General features: G+C 36.8%; 1 protein-coding gene across 1 annotated transcript in view; it reads right to left on the bottom strand.

Annotated features, from left to right (window-relative positions):
* DOCK3 (dedicator of cytokinesis 3) overlaps positions 1–21651 on the bottom strand; it is a 560028-nt gene that overhangs the window by 381161 nt on the left and 157216 nt on the right. The window contains exon 4 of the mRNA XM_049640567.1: positions 10958–11013. Within this exon, the coding sequence (XP_049496524.1) occupies positions 10958–11013 (56 nt within the window). The remainder of the gene's footprint in view (positions 1–10957; positions 11014–21651) is intronic.

Here is a 21651-nt window from a genome sequence, read left to right as displayed (position 1 = left end):
TAAAGTATTCTTGGTTGGCAGGTTTTTTTTTTTTTCTTTTAGCACTATAAATACATCATCTCATTTACTCCTGGCTTGTTAGGCTTCTGCTGTGAAACTGCTGATAGCTTTATGGAGTTTCCCTTCTATGCAACTACTCTCTTTATGTTGCTACTTTCAAATTTTTCTCTTTGTTTTTAACTTTTAACAGTTTGATATAACACATCTTGAAGAAGTCTTCTTTAGGTTGAACTGTTTAGAGAGCTTTGAGCTTCATGAACCTGGATGTCCATATCTCTCCCCAGGTTTGGGAAGTTTTTAGCCATTACTCTAAATTAGTTTTCTACCCTAACTCTCTCTCCTCTCCTTCTGGGACTACCACAAGGCATTTACTAGTTCAAGAGGATGATTCCATAAACCCTGTAGACTGTGTTCATTCCTTTTCATTCCTTCTTTTTCTTTTTTTTTTTTTTTCTCTCTTCTGGCTAGATATTTTCAAGTGACTTATTGTTGGGTTCACAGATTTTTTCTTCTGTTTGACCAAGTCTGTTATTAACACTATCAATTACAGTTTTCATTTTGTTTACTGTATTCTTCAGCTCCAGAATTTGGTTCTTTTATTTTTTCAGTTCTATCTCTTTGTAGAACTTCCTTTTTTGTTCATCTGTTCTTTTCCTAATTTCATTATCCATCTATGCTCTATAGTAGCTGCTGAGCTTCCTTTAACATAATTATGTTCTTTTTTTCTTTTTCTTTTAGGAAAAAAAAGAAAATAATTATGTTAAATTCCCTTTCAAGCAATTTATAGATCTCCATTTCTTTCAGGATAGTAAATTGAAAACTAATGTGTTTCCTTGGTGGTGTAATATTTCCTTAATTTTTCTTATTCCTTGAAGTTTTGCATTTCTGCCTTTTATTCAAAGAACTTATCTTCTCTAGTCTTTGCTGAAGGACTTCAGGAGACAAATGCCTTTACTAGTCAGTGCAAGAATAAATTATGAAGCTCTCTCAGACCTTTTCTATGCATGCTCCTGCTCCACATCTCTTACTCCTGATTTAGTGAGAATTCCTAAAGATGCCTTCTCTTGATCTCACAAAGCCAGGCCAGGTGATCCCTGGGAAAAACCCTGAAATGCTCAAGTTGTTTGTCTTCTCCTGATCCTACAGAGATTATCTGTACTTCCGCAGAATTGTGAGCCATATGTAAAGGCTTGCAAACACACCACCCATGGGCACAAATAGTCTCCTGATTTGTTCATTTTGGCCACTCTGTCTGGCGTGAGGTGATATCTGAGTGTGGTTTTGATTTGTATTTCCCTGATGAGAAGTGATGTTGAGCACCTTTTCATGTGCCTGTTGGCCATCCGAATGTCTTCTTTAGATAAGTGTCTATTCATGTTTTCTGCCCATTTCTTCACTGGGTTATTTGTTTTTCGGGTGTGGAGTTTGGTGAGCTCTTTATAGATTTTGGATACTACTCCTTTGTCCGATATGTCATTTGCAAATATCTTTTCCCATTCCATTCATTGCCTTTTAATTTTGTTGGTTGTTTCCTTTGCTCTGCAGAAGCTTTTTAGCTTCATAAATCCCCAGTAGTTCATTTTTGCTTTTAGTTCCCTTGCCTTTGGGGATGTGTCAAGTAAGAAATTTCTGTGGCTGAGGTCAGAGAGGTCTTTTCCTGCTTTCTCCTCTAGGGTTTTGATGGTTTCCTGTCTCACATTCAGGTCCTTTATCCATTTTGAGTTTATTTTTGTGAATGGTGTGAGAAAGTGGTCTAGTTTCAACCTTCTGCATGTTGCTGTCCAATTCTCCCAGCACCAGTTGTTAAAGAGACTGTCTTTTTTCCATTGGATGTTCTTTCCTGCTTTGTCAAAGATTAGTTGGCCATACGTTTGTGGGTCTAGTTCTGGGGTTTCTATTCTATTCCATTGGTCTGTGTGTCTGTTTTTATGCCAATACCATGCTGTCTTGATGATTACAGCTTTGTAGTAGAGGCTAAAGTCTGGGATTGTGATCCCTCCTGCTTTGGTCTTCTTCTTCAAAATTACTTTGGCTATTCGGGGCCTTTTGTGGTTCCATATGAATTTTAGGACTGCTTGTTCTAGCTTTGAGAAGAATGCTGGTGCAATTTTGATTGGGATTGCATTGAATGTGTAGATAGCTTTGGGTAGTATTGACATTTTGACAATATTTATTCTTCCAATCCATGAGCAGGGAATGTCTTTCCATTTCTTTATATCTTCTTCAATTACCTGCATAAGCTTTCTATAGTTTTCAGCATACAGATCTGTTACATCTTTGGTTAGATTTATTCCTAGGTATTTTATGCTTCTTGGTGCAATTGTGAATGGGATCAGTTTCTTTATTTGTCTTTCTGTTGCTTCATTGTTAGTGTATAAGAATGCAACTGATTTCTGTACATTGATTTTGTATCCTGCAACTTTGCTGAATTCATGTATCAGTTCTAGCAGACTTTTGGTGGAGTCTGTCGGATTTTCCATGTATAGTATCATGTCATCTGCAAAAAGTGAAAGCTTGACTTCATCTTTGCCAATTTTGATGCCTTTGATTTCCTTTTGTTGTCTGATTGCTGATGCTAGAACTTCCAACACTATGTTAAACAACAGCGGTGAGAGTGGGCATCCCTGTCGTGTTCCTGATCTCAGGGAAAAGGCTCTCAGTTTTTCCCCGTTGAGGATGATGTTAGCTGTGGGCTTTTCATAAATGGCTTTTATGATGTTTAAGTATGTTCCTTCTATCCCGACTTTATCGAGGGTTTTTATTAAGAAAGGGTGCTGAATTTTGTCAAAGGCCTTTTCTGCATTGATTGACGGGATCATATGGTTCTTATCTTTTCTTTTATTAATGTGATGTATCCCGTTGATTGATTTGCGAATGTTGAACCAGCCCTGCATCCCAGGAATGAATCCCACTTGATCATGGTGAATAATTCTTTTTATATGCTGTTGAATTCGATTTGCTAGTATCTTATTGAGAATTTTTGCATCCATATTCATCAGGGATATTGGCCTGTAGTTCTTTTTTTTTACTGGGTCTCTGTCTGGTTTAGAGATCAAAGTAATACTGGCTTCATAGAATGGGTCTGGAAGTTTTCCTTCCCTTTCTATTTCTTGGAAAAGCTTGAGAAGGATAGGTATTATCTCTGCTTCAAGTAAACTATTTTTCAAGTAAACTAAAGTTTGGTTAGTAATCAGTAAAACCGACAACTCCTAAAACTACAGAAGTTGGCTATTCCTAATTTAAATCATGCCACTAACTTCCCACAACTTAAAATAAAAAATATTTACAAGTGTTTCATAATGTAATGGTGTTATATGAATGTGCCAAAGTGTCTCTTGTATACTGGACCCTGTATTATTTACCTCTTCACAGCAAGAGAGCACCATTAGCTCACAGCCCACCAGTGCCAAAATTTTACATCCAACTGCTTCTAATATAACCCAAATAAGCATATTTTTAGCCATTTAGAGCCTGTCATTTTACATTAATAAAGCTGCACTCAATAACTGCTAGCCACAGTTTAGACCCACCCTGGGCTATAAAAGATCATAAGCCGCTGCTATTCTATGGTGATCTTTGACTCAGAGATTTCCCATCATGCAGCTAAGTAACATAATCTAGATACACAAGTCCCTTCTCTCCCAGGGGTTCCTGTGCTCTCTTCCTGTTATAGGTATGGCCCTGCGCTGCCAGGAGGTCTCCAGCTGTTAGGGACTTACCTTTACAACCCGTCAAAGTTCTGCCTAAATAAAGCTCATAGTATGTTCCTTCCATCTTGTAGCCATATCTTTTTTCTTATCAGCCCTAAAATCTTCAAATTTACTACAAATTTACTATCTTCAAATATACAAATGTATATTTTTTTTTCAGTGAAACTTTACAAAAACTGGTGGATCATTTTAAGAATGAGAAAACCCAGATGTGAAGAAAAACTTTAAAAGCTAACTGAAAACTATGTAAATTTTAAAAGTCCCCACAAGAAAATTTCCATAGCCTATTCAAGTAATTTCATTCCCTGTCAACCAAATAAAAAACAAAAACAAAAGCACTTCAGCAAAAATCGTACAAGTTTTCCAAGAAGCAGATGATATATCCTAAGAAGCATTGAGAGCACAGGGTCATCTTTTCCACAGGTATGGCAGGATACAATGAAGAAGGCACATGATAGAAACACAATGCACGTTCACTGATTGAGGCCTTTGTTCTCAGCTACTATTTACTAAGGTAGAGCCCCAAGCCCTGGTCTTGCTAATCATATCATGAGCTGGGAGGACCTGCAGGAGAAATATGATTGTTTTAATCCACAACACCACCTACGTAGTATTACAATCTAAAATGCTTACGCTGAGTCTAACCAGGAAAAAAACATTTATTTATTTGTTTGTTTATTTATTTATTTAATATGAAATTTATTGTCAAATTGGTTTCTATACAACAACCAGTGCTCATCCCAACACGTGCCCTCCTCAATGCCCATCACCCACTTAGGAAAAAACATTTAGGCAAATACAAACTGAGGGACATTTTGCAAAACAACTGACCTGGGCATTTCTATGGTGCTCTTTGACCCAGAGATTTTATGTAAACATCATAAAAGGAAAAAAGAACACACTTATCAAAAATAGAAAGGACCCAAATAAATAAATCACACGTGAGAGAGGAGAAATCACAACCAACACCAGAGAAATACAAACAATTATGAGAATATTATGAAAAATTATATGTCAACAAACCAGAAAATCTGGAAGAAATGTATATAAAATCCTAGAAACGTATAAACTACCAAAACTGAAACAAGAAGAAATAGAAAACTTGAACAGATTGATATCTAGAAAAAAAAACTGAATCAGTAATCAAACATCTCCAAACAAACAAAAGTCCAGGGCCAGATGACTTCACAGAGGGATTCTACCAAACATTTAAAGACGAGTTAATACCTATTCCTCTCAAACTGTTCCAAAAAATACAAATGGAAGGAAAACTCCCAAACTCATTCCATGAGGCCAGCATTACCAATTCCAAACCAGATAAAGACAACACTGAAAAAGAGACTTTTTGCAACAAAATATTAGCAAACTGAATCCAACAGTACATTAAAAGAACCATTCACCATGATCAAGTGGGATTTACTCCTGGTTTGCCAGGGTGGTTCAATATTCGCAAATCAAGCAACTTGATACAAATTGAGCATGATACACTGAGCATGGAGTCTGAAGATTCTCTCCATCTCTATCTCCCTCCTTCCCCCCCTCTCTCCCTCCCTCTTTCTCTCTCCCTCTGTCCCTCTCCCCTGCTAATGTTCTCTAACATAACATAACATAACATAACATAACATAACATAACATGAAATAAAACAGATAAGAACCATATGATCCTCTCGAGATGCAGAAAAAGCACTTGACAAAGTACAACATCCATTCATGATAAAGACCCTCAACAAAGTAGGTTTAGCGGGAACATATCTCAACATAATAAAGGCCATATATGAAAAACCCACAGCTAATATCATGTTCAATGGGGAAAAACTGAAAGCTTTTCCTCTAGGGTCAGGAACAAGACAGGGATGTCCATTCTCACCACTGTTATTTAACACAGTACTGGAAGTCCTAGCCTCAGAAATCAGACAACAAAAAGAAATAATAGGCATCCAAATTGGCAAAGAAGTCAAACTTTCACTATGTATAGATGACATGATACTCTATATAGAAAACTCAAAAGACACCACCAAAAAACTGCTGGAACTAATACACAAATTCAGTAAAATCTCAGGATACAAAATGAATATACAAAAATCTGTCTCATTTCTATACACCAGTTATGAAGATTTAAATTTTTTTTTTCATTTCAGTATAGTTGACACAGAATGTTACATTAGTTTCAGGTGAACTACATAGTGATTCAATTTCTCTATGTATTACACTATGCTCACCACAAGTGTAGCTATCATCTGTCACCAAACAACACTATTACAAAAGCATTGACTATATTCTTTATGCTGTAACTTTTTCCCCCATGACTTATTCATCTCATAACTGAAAGCCTGACAGTACTTAATTTTTTGACTCCTAGACCATACCCCCACCAAAAAAAGCAATCAAACAAAAACAGCTATAAAGGACATTCTTGGGAAAATTAGGGATATTTGAATATGAACTAGATATATTATAGTACTAGTATCAATGGTAAATTTCTTGAGTATAATAATTATATTGTGATCATGTTAAAGAATGTCCTTTTTCTTAGAAGACACATACTCAAATATTTAACAGTAAAGTATTAGAATGTCTAAAACTTACTCTCATGTTAAAAGCAAGGCTGGGGAGAGAACGTGAGCTTAATATGGCAAAATGCTCATAACTACTAAATTCAGGGGAAAGGATATAGGTGTTATTTATATTATTCTTGTAATCTGTGTATAGATTTGAAATTTTTCAAAATAAAAAATTAGGTAAGAAGAGTCTGGTGATTTTTTAAAAAGGATTACATAGAAGAATTATCCCAAAACCAAATTATGTTGCCATCTGCCCTTCAGTTATGGTTATAAGAGTCTTAAGTCTTTGGCCCATGAGTCTTTCCTGTATTCTACTTCCTCTTCTTTCATTCTCTCTCAAATTTCTTCTTATTGGGTTTTCATTCTTACTAGTCTACCCCAACCACTCCTAACTAGATCTTCAATCTTACTCAACAACACCAGACATATTTGATTAGTCCATCCTCTAAATACTTTCTTTGCTTGGTCTCCAAGACACTACTGTTTCATTTCTCTACGTACCTCACTGGGCACAACTTTTTAGATTCTTCTGATTCTCTTCTTCACTTTATCTTTAAACATTACAGTTCCCCAGTATTCTGTCTTCACCTCACTTCTCCATCTACAGAAATTCCTTTACTGTTCTCATCCAGCCCATAGTTTTAAATACCATTTGAATGCTGATGACTTCCAAATCTATGTTTGAAGTGCCAAACTCTCCTCAGAACTCCACATTCATAGTCAACTGCTTACCTAATATCTCCACTTGAGTCTAAGAGTCATTTTAAACTTAACATGTCCAAAATTGAATCCTTTGATTTCCTCCCCAAAATATATCCCTTCCCAAGCTTCCACATTTCTGTGAATGGCAACCACATCTCCAGGGTTATTAAGACAAAAAACCCTGAAGTCATCTTCAATTCCTTTTTTGTCTACTCTACATGCTCAACAAATACTGTCAGCTCTAACTTCAAAATATATGGCACCTTACCACTTCTCATCACACCAGGGAACATGTGAATCCAAGCTAACATTCTGTCTTCCATGGACCTCTATAGTATTCTACCAAGTCTCCTTGCTTCTGACCTTTTCCCACTATAGTTCTAGTTTCAACAAAGCAGCCCAGAATAACACTTTTAAAATTAAATAAAAATATGTCCCTTCTCTTTCTGAAAGTTTTTAGTGACTTCCAGGATCATTCAATAAAAGATAACATCCCTGACATAGCCTACAAGGCCCTACAATATTTATTCCTTTGCTGCCACTCTGGACTCATCTCCTTTTACTGACATCACCTTCACACACTGTAGTCAAACTGTCTACCTTACTCTACCTGAACAAAAAAGGCACATTTTGCACATAAATGATTAGAGTAGAGATAAAGCTCATGGATTAAGGGCTTGGAATAGGAGTCAGAGAAGAATGATGAAGGGAGGCCCAAGAGGAAGAATGGAACAAGAATAGCCATAGAAATTAAGGAAGAAAAAGGATACCAAAAACAGATATATCATCAATGTAATATTTATAAGAGTGGGGGAGAAAAAATGATAAAGGAGAATTAACTCATAACAGGGAACAGAGTAAAAATACCACGTATAAATAAAATGGGAAATCACATTAACATATTATACTGGCTATTTCTGAATGACAGTATTCTTCTAACATCCCTTGTTTTCAGATGTTTACGCTTTGTTATGGCTAGACTATTTCACTTTTGCCCTATATATCTTTAGTTTGGTCCTTTATCCAAGGGCATAGCCCTTATTTACAGGGTATGTTCCTTTAGCAATCTCAACAGAAAGTCCAAAATACTTTACCAAGGCCCCTATAACTTGCCAGTCCTTGAACTCTAATATTTTTTTCACCAATATTAAGTGGCTGGTGAAGTCTATTCAGTTTGCTAGCTGTACTCTCTAAGATTCCTCAACTCTTACATAGCTCAAAAGAAGCTAGAACTAACTCAATTACTTAAGGGGAATTTGCAAACAGATTAAGACCCTAATTCTCTGAGGTTCTCTTCTCTCCAGGTTTTAACCTCTTACTTTCCAATCTCCCTGAGAGTTCCAAACTCCAGCCTGTTTCCTCATCCCTGAAAGACTACCACTTTCTGTTTGGAATCTGCTCCACCAGTTAACAGCAAACTGAAAAATTCTCTGTGGAAAAAAAGCCAAAATAAACATGAACTCTTCCTTTATGAATCCCTTCCTTCAAGGATCAAAATTCCCCAAGATCCTCCATACATTTTAAAGAGAGAAAGAGAGAGACCGACAGAAAGAGACCAAGAAACAGATACTTAACTATAGAGAATTAACTGATGGTTACCTGAGGGGAGGTGGATGTGGGGAGGGGTCAAATAGGTGACGGGGATTAAGGAGGGCACTTGTGATGAATCACTACATTCTACACCTGCAACTAATATTACACTATATGTTAACTAACTGGAATTTAAATAAAAACTTGGGGGAAAAAAGATCCTCCCTACATTGATTGCTCTTCAGCACCTAAAGACAATTTTTTTAATACTTTCTTCAGATTTCAGAAATATTATTTAGGACCACCAAACTGTGGGAGGTTTGCCTACTGAATTGATTCTACGTAGCTTTCTAAAATTTACATCAAAAAACCGATTTCTCTGCTTCCTTAGAGAAAGTGTGCTTCCAACAAATATGGCTGCTCTGACTCCTAAAAACTGAGAACTGAGGGTTTATGGGGGGTGGGAGGAAGGGGTGGGTGGGTGATGGGTATTGAGGGCACCTGTTGGGATGAGCACTGGGTGTTGTATGGAAAACAATTTGACAATAAATTTCATAATAAAAAAATTAAAAAAAAAAGAAATCAAACCAATTCTCTTACACATTAAAAAAAAAACAAAAACCAAATATGGCTGCTCTGTATAATTCTTTAAGCCATATCTCCTTTGCCTTCCAGAAACAAACTGAATCGAGGTATAGATTTTTCTGCTAACAAAGTGGTCCTCAATTTCCTTTACAACTATTATAAACAGGGAACATTGCTCTTGGATTTAAGATAAGTCCCTGGTTATCAATCAGGAAATGTATTATTTTGCTAGCATTTTCTGAGGTACTCTATTTCTAGATCCCTAAACATTCTATCTCCTTGTCTCATCTCACTTCCATGCAGTTTCTGTCAATTTCAGCTCTTATCAGTCTTATTACCGAACTAAGTGTTATAAATCAGGGGCATTATTTTTGAATTTTGTATTTTTGCATTATATTTTGCATTTTGAGGTGAGCTATTCACATTCGGAAATTATTATTCACATTATTAGTACTTTCAGAAATATATGCCTTCCTGGTCCAGGTCTAGACACTCTCTCTTCCTTTTTCCACACAACTTCTATACAGTCTTGATGCTTTTGGCAGTCTTTCCTATAAATTTGAGATAGACTATTTGTTGCAAACTTTCACTAAAAGAGGATTTTCAAGTTTCCTTTCTCTATATCTGTTTGTCTTTGATATTTTATAAAAGAAGAAGAAGAATAAAAAAAAGGTATGCTGATCATGCATTCATATCAGAATCTTCTTACAGGCTTACTATTCCTCAATAACAAATTTTATCTTAGAATGCATACCAGTCACCTAATAATACCTCTCATCTCTAAATCCACCCTTCTAGGCACTGACTCTGAGGCTGGGATTTGCCAACTTTGCCTCACAAGCTCCTCTGTCTACTGGGGGCACCTGAAAGATACTGGGGAAAAGGAGACAAGAAGAAGTGTTTCTTGCTGTTCCTATACACAGTTCCCAACCAGAGAAAATAGGTCCCAGCCTCCAGTTGTTATTGGCATTCCCAGAAACAGCCTCACTGCCCTTCTTCATATATACCAGCAACAGCCATGTGATGTTCTTACTCCTCAGATGTTTGAGCTCCGGTATCTCAAGACCCATCTTCCCAGATCCTGAGTTCTAGTATCCCCAGCCCATTATCTTTTGTATCCCCAGCCTACAGAGTATAGACTTCTTTCTGAAGTTATTATTTTTGGTTACATCAGTATTTCCTCTTTTTTTTCATTTTCAAACATGTATGTAAACAACAACCCATATTAAATTCTACCTTGTAAAGCGACTCATAAGTTCTTGTTTCCTGATTAAGCCCTCACTAAACTCTGATGCTTACTCAACCTCTGTTCAAAAGCATTATTTCTAGTACCAAAAGCTATCACACTTATATAGTACCTTAAATTTTATATTTTAGAATGATAAATTCTGGAAAATAAAATCACAATTTTATAATAACACATCTTTATTATTTTTAAAATTAGAGCACGACAGTAAAGAATTTCTAAGTCACTCACAATGTGAATGTGCAAAAACAACAAATGTTAACACTTTGATGTATTTACATCTTGCTCTCTTCTATTCAGAGATTGTACTTGTTATCCTATCAGAACCTATTCTCAAAGTAATAAATAAATTATTAAAAACATACTGCATGCATTATGTTTTTAGAAAATTCACAACCCAGGTTACCTTTCAGGTACAGAAGAAAAGATATTAAAGTTGTCAGTATTTTAAGAAATAATTATATTCTCAGAATTACATATTACACTATATATGATAAAGCAAACTTATTTTTGGCAGGAAAACATGTTAATAGCATATTTTATACTACAAACCAAAATGAAAAAAAGCCTTCCTCCACAATCTATAAAAATTATGAATAAATTTAGTAAGGCCAACTACTCACCCCCTATTACTGACAATTGCCTTTTTCAAGTGAATATAATTTACAGGAAAGATACCCTGTAAAAGAGAAAAGATTTCCCATTAGAAAAAGCAATTTCTGATTAACATCACATATATACTAAAATAGCAGCCAGATTTCAGCATGGAAATCAACAATACAGTAGAGCTCTTAACATAGCAACCACTTTGCATATTAAGAATGCAAAATTGCACAAACTATACACATTAGATAGGAATTTCATTGTCATTTGCACTCAGAGTCTATCTTCAGGTGAAAACTGTGATCTTAAGCAACAACCAAAAAGATTATTTTAAGTTACAGATTGGAAATATTCCACCTAATCACTCTCAGGATATAGACTTATATACAAAGCTTGGCATGTATCTACAAAACTATCCCCTAACCAACAACTTATACATTACCCAGCTCTGAGCTAGAGAAACAATTCTCAGACTCTGACAAACATTTATATTCACCAGAATGAACCAATTTGGAAGTTTCCATAAATATTTCTTTTTACTCTTTCTAAATAGTTTCCATTTTGATATTTGCCATCATTTGATTTCAATTCCTAAGGTACAAAAAGATGTATTGTTTTAAAAAAAATTAAGTTTTGCAATCAGTGTTTCGTTATTTTTCCCTGATGTATGAAACCCTTCAAATACAACACAAATGGTCTCAATTCTTTTATATATACTCTTTGGCCCACATCACTACCAAAAATAAATCTATACCACACAAGGCCATCAGCAACTAGACTACAGTAATTCATTTTATAGTTTTCAGTATACAGATATTTCACCTCCTTGGTTAAATTTATTCCTAACCATCTGCTTGTTTTCAATCCTATTTTGAATAGCACTGTTGGCTGTATTTCTTTTTCAAATATTTCATTGTTAGAGAGTAAGAAACACAACTAAATTCTGTGTGTTAATTTTATATCCTGCAATTTTACTGAATTTGCTGATTAGTTTCAACAGGTTTTTGGTGGAGTCTTTAGGATTTTCTACATATATCAAATCATTTGCAAACAAATACAATTTTACTTCTTCCTTTCTGATTTAGATGCCTTCTGTTTCCTTTTCTCACCTGACTGTTCTGGCTAGGACTTCCAGTACTATGTTGAACAGGAGTGGTGAAAATGAGGATTCTTGTCTTGTTTCTCATCTTAGAGGAAAAACTTTCATTTCAAACCTGTTTACCACTGAGTATGACATTAGCTGTGGGTTTGTCATATGACGGCCTTTTTTATGTTGAGATATGTTCCTTCTAAACCCCCTTTTCTGAGAATTCTATTCATGAAAGGATTTTGTATTTTGTCAAAATGGTTTTTCTGCACCTACTGAAATGATTACATGATTTTTATCTTTCATTCTATCAATGAGGTGTATCACATTAATTAGTTTGATAATGTTGAACCATCCTTTCATTCCTTGGATAAATCCCATTTTATCGTGGCATATAAACCTTTAAATGTACTATTAAATTTGGATTGTTAAAATTTTTTGAGACTTTTTGCATCTGTATTCATCAGGGATACTGTCTTTGGCTTTCTTTTTCATTTAGCATTCTTATCTGGCTTGGGTATCAGGGTATTACTGGCCTCATGAACTGAGCCTGGAAGTGTTTCCTCCTCTTCAATTTTCTGGAAGAGTTAGAGAAGAATTGGTATTAATTTTTTAAAGTTTGGTAGAATTCACCAGTAAAGTCATCAGGTCCTGAACTTTCTTTGTTGGAAGAATTTGATTGCTGATGCAATCTCCTTACTCATTACTGGATCATTAATATTTTTTTTTATTTTTTCCTGATTTATCCTTAGTAGGTTACATGTTTCTAGGAATTCATCCATTTCCTCTATATTATCCAATTTGTTGGCAAATAATTGTTCATGGCATTCTCTTATAATCCCTTGTATTTCTGTGGGGTTTTTTTGTTTTTTTTTTGTTTTTTGTTTTTTTTTTTTTTGGTGAGAGAGAGAGGGCAAGCAAGGGAGGGCAGAGGGGTAGAGGGGGAGAGAGAATCTTTAAGGTTTTTAAAATATTTATTTATTTGGGGGAGCGCACAAGCGGGGGAGGGGCAGAGAGAGGATCTAAAGCAGCTTCTGCGCTGACAGGCCAACAGTAGCAAGCCTAATGCAGGACTCGAACTAATGAACCTGCAAGATCATGACCTGAGCCGAAGTGGCCCAAATGACTGAGCCACCCAAGTGCCCCAAGGGAGAGAGAATTTTTTTTTAATGTTTTATTTTTGAGACAGAGAGAGAAAGAGGTGAGAGTGTGAGCAGGGGAGAGGCTGAGAGGGAGACACAGAATCCAAAGCCGGCTCCAGGCTTGGAACTGTCAGTACAAAGCCTGAATCGAAGCTCAAACCACGAACTGCAAGATCATGACCTGAGCCAAAGTCAGACACTCAACCAACTAAGCCACCCAGGCACCCCAAGAGAAAATGTTAGGCAGGCTCCACACCCAGTGCAGAGCCCCACGTGGGTCTCTATTTCAGGAACATGCAATCATGACCTGAACCAAAATTCAAGAGTCGGATATTTAACCAACTAAGCCACCCTTCTGTGGTATCATTTTTAATGCTTCCTATTTTATGTCTCATTTTGAGTCTTTCCTTTTTTTCCCTTTAATCTAAGCGTTTGTCAATTTTGTTTATCTTTAAAAAAAAAAAAAAAAGACAGCTCTCAGTTTTGTTAATCCTTTTTTTTTTAGTATTTATTTATTTTTGAGAGAGACAGAGACAGAGTGTGAGCAGGGGAGTGGCAGAGAGAGAGGGAGACACAGAATCCGAAGCAGGCTCCAGGCTCTGAGCCATCAGCCCAGAGCCCGATGTGGGGCTCGAACTCACAGACTGCGAGATCATGACCTGAGCCAAAGTGAGACGCCCAACCGACTGAGCCACCCAGGCGCCCCTGTTAATCCTTTTATAGTTTTCTGGTCTCTATTTCACTTTTCCCACTCTGATCTTTATTTCCTTCCATCTGCTGAATTTGAGCATAGTTGGTTCTTTTTCTAGTTCACTGAGGTGTAAAGTTGGGTTATTTGACATTTTCTTTTTTCTTATTGTAAGGCATTGATTATTATAAAATTGTCTCTTAACACTGGAGCAAGCCATAGGCTTTGGTATGCTATTTCCATTTTCATTTGTTACAAGATATTTTTTAATTTCCTTTTTGATTTTCTGACCCACTGCTTGTTCAGAACTGTGTTGTTTAATTTGCACATATTTGTGAATTTTCCAGTTTTCTTCCCATTATTGATTTCTACTTTTATACCATTGTGGTCTGAAAAGATACATAGTATAATTTCAATCTTCTGAAATTTGCTAAGTCTTGTTATGTGGCCTATCATATGATCTACTCTGAAGAATGTTCCATCTTCAATTGAGAAGAATGTATATCCTGATGCTGGTGGATGAAGTGTTGTATCTATGTCTGTGAGATACGTTTGGTCTAAAGTTCAGTTCAAGTCAAGTGTTTCCTTGTTGATTTTGTCTGGATAATCTATTGCTGAAACAGAAATAATGAAGTGTCCTTTTACTATTGTATTATCATCTAATTTTCCCTTCAAATCTGTATCTGTTTAATATATTTATTACATACTAATATATTAGTTTTGATGCACCTATAGATATGATTGCTATAATCTTCCTGATGAGCTGATTCTTTTATCATTATACAATGACCTTCTTGGTCTCTAGTCAACAATTTTTATCTTAAAGTCTATTTTACCTGGAGTATGTATAACTACCTATGCTCTCTTCTGGTTTCCACTTGCACAAAGTATCATTTCCTATCCCTTTACTTTCAACTTATGTATGTCCCTAAAGGTGAAGTAAGTCTCTTAAAGGTGGTATGTAATTAATGGGGTCTTGTCTTTTAATCATTCTAGCTACTTCAGGCCTGTTGATTAGGGAATTCAATTCATTCACATTTTGAGTAATTTTTGATAGGTAAAGAATTACCATCTTGTTGTTTCCAGTTGTTCTACAGCTGCCTTGTTCCTTTTTTCATCTCTTGGCTGCCTTCCTTTATGAACTGATGATTTTCCATGGTGGTATGCTTTGATTCCCATACCTGTATCTTCTGTGATTCTACTATAGGTTTTTGCTTTGTGGTTATCATGGTATTTATGTAACACAACTTGTAACAGTCTATTTTAAGCCAGTAACAACTTAATTTTGATCATATACAAAAACTCTACTCTTTTACTCTCCCCTGCTTTTACTGTTTTCGATGTCACAATTTACCTATACTTTGAATTATTATAGCTATAGTTTTTTAAACACTCTCATCTTTTAACACTAGAGCTAATATATCACCATATTATAGTATTAGAGTATTTTGAATTTGAGTATATACTTACCTTTACCAGAGTTTTATATTTTCATTTTTTCATGTTACTAATTAGGGTCCTTTCATTTCAGCTTGAAGAACTCCTTTCAGCATTGCTTGTAAGGCAGGTCTAGTGATGATAAATTCCCTCAGCTTTTGTTTAGCTGGGAAGTTTATATCTCTCCTTAATTTCTGAAGGACAGCTCTGCTAGGTAAAGTATTCTTGGTTGGTGCGGTTCTTTTTTCTTTCACCACTTGGAATAATTATCTCTCTCTCTTCTGGCCTGTAATATTTCTTTATTTTTTTATTTTATTTTTTTATTAATATATGAAATTTATTGTCAAATTGGTTTCCATACAACACCCAGTGCTCATCCCAAAAGGTGCCCTCCTCAATACCCATCACCCACCCTCCCCTCCCTCCCACCCCCCATCAACCCTCAGTTTGTTCTCAGTTTTTAACAGTCTCTTATGCTTTGGCTCTCTCCCACTCTAACTTCTTTTTTTTTTTTTTCCTTCCCCTCCCCCATGGGTTTCTGTTAAGTTTCTCAGGATCCACAAAAGAGTGAAACCATATGGTATCTGTCTTTCTCTGTATGGCTTATTTCACTTAGCATCACACTCTCCAGTTCCATCCACGTTGCTACAAAAGGCCATATCTCATTTTTTCTCATTGCCACGTAGTATTCCATTGTGTATATAAACCACAATTTCTTTATCCATTCATCAGTTGATGGACATTTGGCCTGTAATATTTCTGCTGAAAAATCCACTGACAGCCTAATCAGGGGTGGGAGTACTTTGTAAGTTACAAACTTTGTTTCTCTTGCTGCTTTTAAGATCTCTCCTTGTCTGTAACTTTGACAGTTTTATTATAATGTCTCTTAGAGGGGATTTCTTCACGTTCAGTTTATCTGGCGGCCTATTAACTTCATGAACTTGGATGTCCAAATTTCTCCCTAGATTTGGGAAGTTCTCAGCCATTAATATGCTTTCTGCTCTCTTCTTCTTCTTCTCCTTTTAGAACTTCAATGATTCACAAATTGGTCCTACTGATAGCTGTCAATGATCATAAAGGCTTTCTTCACTCTTCCTCATTTTTTCTTCTTTTCTAGTCACTTCTTCTCTGACTGGATAATTTTAAAGTTCCTATCTTTAATTTCACTTATTTTTTTCTTCTGCTTCACCAAGCCTGCTGTTGATGTGCTCTACTGCATTTTTTTACCATTTCATTCATTGAATACTTCAACCCCAGAATTTCGGTTTGGTTCTTTTTCATTATTTCTAATTCTTTGATAAATTTTTCATTTTGTTAATGTACTATTTTCCTGATTTCTTTTTTTTTTTTTCCAACGTTTTTTATTTATTTTTGGGACAGAGAGAGACAGAGCATGAACGGGGGAGGGGCAGAGAGAGAGGGAGACACAGAATCGGAAACATGCTCCAGGCTCCGAGCCATCAGCCCAGAGCCTGACGCGGGGCTCGAACTCACGGACCGCGAGATCGTGACCTGGCTGAAGTCGGACGCTTAACCGACTGCGCCACCCAGGCGCCCCTGTTTTCCTGATTTCAATGAATTGTCTCTCTGGGTTTTCTTTAGCTCATCAAATTTCCTTAATACAGCTTTTTGAATTCTTTATCAGAAAAATTGTACATCTCCATGTCTTTGGATTCAGTTACTGGAAAATTTTTTATGATCCTTTCGTGGTGTTTATTTCCTTGGTTTTTCATGTTTCTTGGGAGTTTTGTGTTATGGTGTTCACATTTGAAGTAGCAGTCACCCCCTCCAGTCTTTACTAATTCCCATCAGGGTAGAAATACCTTCCACTGTCCCTCCTAGAGATTCTGCAAAATTCTCAGACCTTCCACGAACCTGCTCCAAGCTTCTTGCTCACTTTTGTGACAGAATTCTTCAGCACGTATGCCTTTATTGATCCTATAATGCACCAGGTTGAGTGCTGACAGTCTCTCTCATGTTTTCCCAAGAGTGGCACTAAAGCTCAAGTTTGTGGTCTCTGGACTACAGATTCTGTGTGCTTTCTGTATATACTTATGAGCAGTCTTCCAAAGCTGGCTCTTGCCACCACCTTAAAGAGTATGCACAGTAAGCCAGCTACAGTGTGGGGGTGTGTGTGTAGGTGAGGCACACAAAGCACTGAGGATGTCTATGGGCCTATGAGGAATCTGGCAGTGGGGGGCTTTCCCAGCAGTTAATGGGTGGGCTTCTTGATAGAGTCTGCTGCACAGTAGGCTCTGCGTCTATTTAATGCCACCCAAAAATTCTATGTGCCACTTTCCCAAACTCTTTCCACCTCTCAATCATGGAACTCCCAATTTAGGACTCTGAATATGGCAAGACAGAAATGAGCCTCTCTGGCAGCATCTACAAAGCTGGAAAAGCTGGATGCTCACTTACATGCTCTCTCTTGCCCTCAGGGAGAAATCATGGGTCTAAAAAGATCTCCTTTGGTCTTTATCTATTGCTACCTTTTGGTAAAGTTGACGCAGGTAAAGTGAAATTATTCCTATTACCCACTCCAATGTCAAACTCTTATTTTCTGCTCCAAAAGAGTGCTGGGTCTTTACCTATAGAAACCTATACATCGACAAAGGTTTCCTCATCCAATGGTTACCCAAGGGTAACCAAGCGTCTGAAGAACCCAAGGGCCTTCAGAAGCTCCCAGATGACAACACAGTCACCTCACGGTACACAGCTGACTGAGGTCTGTATATTACTCAATGCACAGTTGGGTAAGACTTCTCTGGGTCCCCTGTCATATATGACAGGGGATGGGTACAGAATATTTGTTGTTGAGGGTGAGGACAAAAACTAGGGACATCTTATAGCACCATGATGCTGACATCAAGTCTACCAGTAATGCATTTTATATTTCAGCCCGTAATAAAAGATAACCTATACCAAAAGGAAATCCTAATACAGGAAAATATGGACTTAAAACGGATAAAACACGTAACTTCATGTAACCAAAACTAAATGATGACAGCCCATTATCTATAAAGGAAGAATAGTAAAAAGTTAAAAAGATACAGGATTAGCATGTGCTTCCAGGAAGATGAATAAGACATAGTTTTCACCATTCCTCCTAAGTACAATGAAAAACTCTGGGCATTATAAATATAACAGAGACATATATGTAATATATATGTAAGTATTTAGATATTTCACACATACAACATGTATAACATATACAAAGCATATGATATATATCATATATAAAAAACTCTAGACATAAATACATCTTGTAAAAATAAGAAGAGTCTGAAAAGTAGAGGGGAAAGGTGGACTAACTAGGGACCTTGGGATGCAAGAAAGAATACAGTGGTGAATTCCCTAGATTTTCTTTTACCTTATACGTCTGCTATTTGAATCTGATAAAGCTAGAAACCTAGAAACACCAATAGGCACAGACAAAAAAAAGAATGTTCTCTCTAGCCTTAAGAACCAGGAAAGAGTCAGCATGTCAACAAAGAAAACTTTTCAATAATAACTACTACATTGCTTCCAAACATCAACCCTCTCCCCCAAAAAAGCTGTGGCCCAACTCCCACCCACACAAGGAAGGTCAACTGGAAAGAATGGACTTCTACCTTTATTGGGCTATAATAACACACCTGGACCTTGCAATGGAATAGTGTCTGAGAAGGCCAAGTTAGGAGTCAAGACTTTCTACCCAAGTGGGCAATAACAAGCCCCCACCACTCAGTGGCAGTGGAGCCCACCTGAACATCTGCCCCTAATCAGCATTAATGAGACTCCTCCATCATTCCACTGTGGTGTCCAAAGAGGCCTAAGACAGAGTGGGGGCTTTCACCACTGCTAAGCAGTAACAAGACTACCACCCTCCTCCTGGTGTCATCAGAGACCACATGGGGAACAGAAGGCACTACCAATGCTTTCCAGCCACTAAATAATCAGTGGAAGACTACTAGGAAGGTACAATTCCTACACCTAATCAACAATAACAGGAGTGTGCACCCTTCAGTGTCAATGGAGGCTGAGTGGGTAACATGGCCCTCAGCCCCCACTTGGCAATAATGAGGCAAACCCTCTCCTTCTCCTACAGCAGCATTGTCAAGGAAAGCCAAATAAAACAAAAGGCTTAAATAAGAAGCAATATCTCATAACATAATGTCCAAAGTTCCAGGTCCATACCAAGAACCAGGAAGATCTGAAATTGAATGGGAAAAAAAAAGCAATACATGCCAACACAAAGAAAACAAAGATATTAGAATTATCTGAAAATATTTTAAAGGAGCCATCATAAAAATGTTTCAGTGAGCAATTACAAATATGCATGAAACCAATGGGAAGAAAAAAACCAAAGAGTCTCAGCAAAGAAACAAAAACATCTCAACAAAGAAAAAATGTTGAATGGTCTAAACAGTAGAATGGAGGAGGCATGGGAAAGAAGCAGTGAGCCATAGTCAGAAAAATTTGAAATAACAGTTGGAATGTGATATTATGATGTAATAAGAAATATATATTTCTTCATCTCCAGTCCCTAACACAAAAGTTTCTAAAACTCTTTGAAGGATAGAAGCATCTTTTGTTATTCATGATGAGTCCCTTTCAACCCTATTGGGGATTATACTAATGAGGTGACCCTTGGTGGGCCCCCAGATAGCTTCAGAATGGGAGATGCCAGAGGAATCATGCAATTAGAGGGTCGGTACTTTCAACTCCACTCTCCAACCCACAGGGAGGGAAGAGGAGCTGGAGACTGAGTTAATCACCAAGGGCCAGTGATGTCATACATCATGCCTTCATAATGGAATTCTGATAAAAACAAACAATAGGGTTTGGAGAGCTTCCAGGCTAATGAACACATCAAGTTACTATGAGGTTGGCATGTCAAGAAGGACATAGAAGCTCCATGTCCCAGTCTACATACCTTGCCGTAAGCATCTTTTCTATTTGGCTGTTCCTAAGTTGGATCCTTTATAATAAACTGATAATAGTAATTAAGTTGTCTTCCTGAGTTCTGTGAGCTGTTCTAGCAAATAATCAAACATGAGAAGGGGATCATAGGAACCCTCAATTTATACTAGTTGATCAGAAGTAGAGAAGTCTAGGGCTTGAGATTGGCATCTGAAGTGAAGATGGTCTTGTGGGACTGAGCACTTAACATGTGGGATCTGACCCAGAGTTAGTGTCAGAAATGGACTGAATTTTGGACACCCAGCGGGTATCCAGACATCTGTAGAATTGGTTGTTGGTGTGGAAAACCCCGCAACTTTTTATTATAGAAGTGTTTGGACACTAAACAATAAAGAGAAAACAGACTTAAAAACAAAAAACAAACAAACAAAAAAAGAGACTCAGGGATCTGTATGACTATGGCAAAAACAAAACAGAATCTAACATTCTTATTATCAGGTCCTAGGAGGAGAGAAGAAAGAAAAAAGGCAAGGCTTAGAATGTACATGAACAGAACAAATCCTAGTGACAATATGAAGCAATAAGAACTCTCACCCATTGCTGGTGAGAATGCAAAATGGTACAGCCACGTTGGAAGACAGTCTGGAAGTTTCTTATAAAATTAATATACTCTTACCATACAATCTAACAACTGCATGCATTGGTAATTACCCAGTGAGTTGAAAACTTATGTCCACACAAAAACCTGTACACAAATGTTTATGGCTGCTTAATTTGTAAATGCCCAAACTTGGAAGCAATCAAGGTATCCTTCAATAGGTGAATGAAGAAACAACCTATACTCTATCCAGACAATAGAATATTATTCAGCAATACAAAGAAATGAGCTACTGGGGTGCTTGGCTGGCTCAGTCAGTGAAGCGTGTAACTCTTGATCACAGGGCTGTGGGTTCAAGCTCCATGTGGGTGTGGAGACCACTTAAAAAAAATAACACCTTTAAAAAAATAAAAAATAAATGACCTATCAAGCCATCAAAAGACATGGAGGAATCTTAACTGCATATTGCACAGCGAAAGAAGTCAATCTGAAAAGTCTACAGTCTATATGATCCTGACTAAGTAACATTCTTTAAGAGGCAAATTATAGAGGCAGTAAAAAGATCAGTGGTTGCCAAAAGTCCTGGAGGATAAGAAAAGGGATGAATAGATGGGTATTTTTAGGGCAATGAAACTATTCTTATGAGACTGTAATGATAGATACATGACATTATGCATTTGTCAAAACCATAAAACACAAAGAGTGAACCTTGATGTAAACTATAAATAATATTAGGAGTGTATAAATACTGGTTCATTAAATGTAATAAATGTACCACACTAATGCAGAATGTGAATAAGAGGAAAAGCTGAAAGAGGAAGGAGGGCTCCATGTACTTTCTGTACAATTTTTCTGTAAAC

This window comes from Panthera uncia, chromosome A2, assembly GCF_023721935.1.
Source record: "Panthera uncia isolate 11264 chromosome A2, Puncia_PCG_1.0, whole genome shotgun sequence".
Lineage (NCBI taxonomy): Eukaryota > Metazoa > Chordata > Mammalia > Carnivora > Felidae > Panthera > Panthera uncia.
Note: the sequence above shows the minus strand (reverse complement) of the source record. Positions and strands in the feature narration are given on the sequence as shown.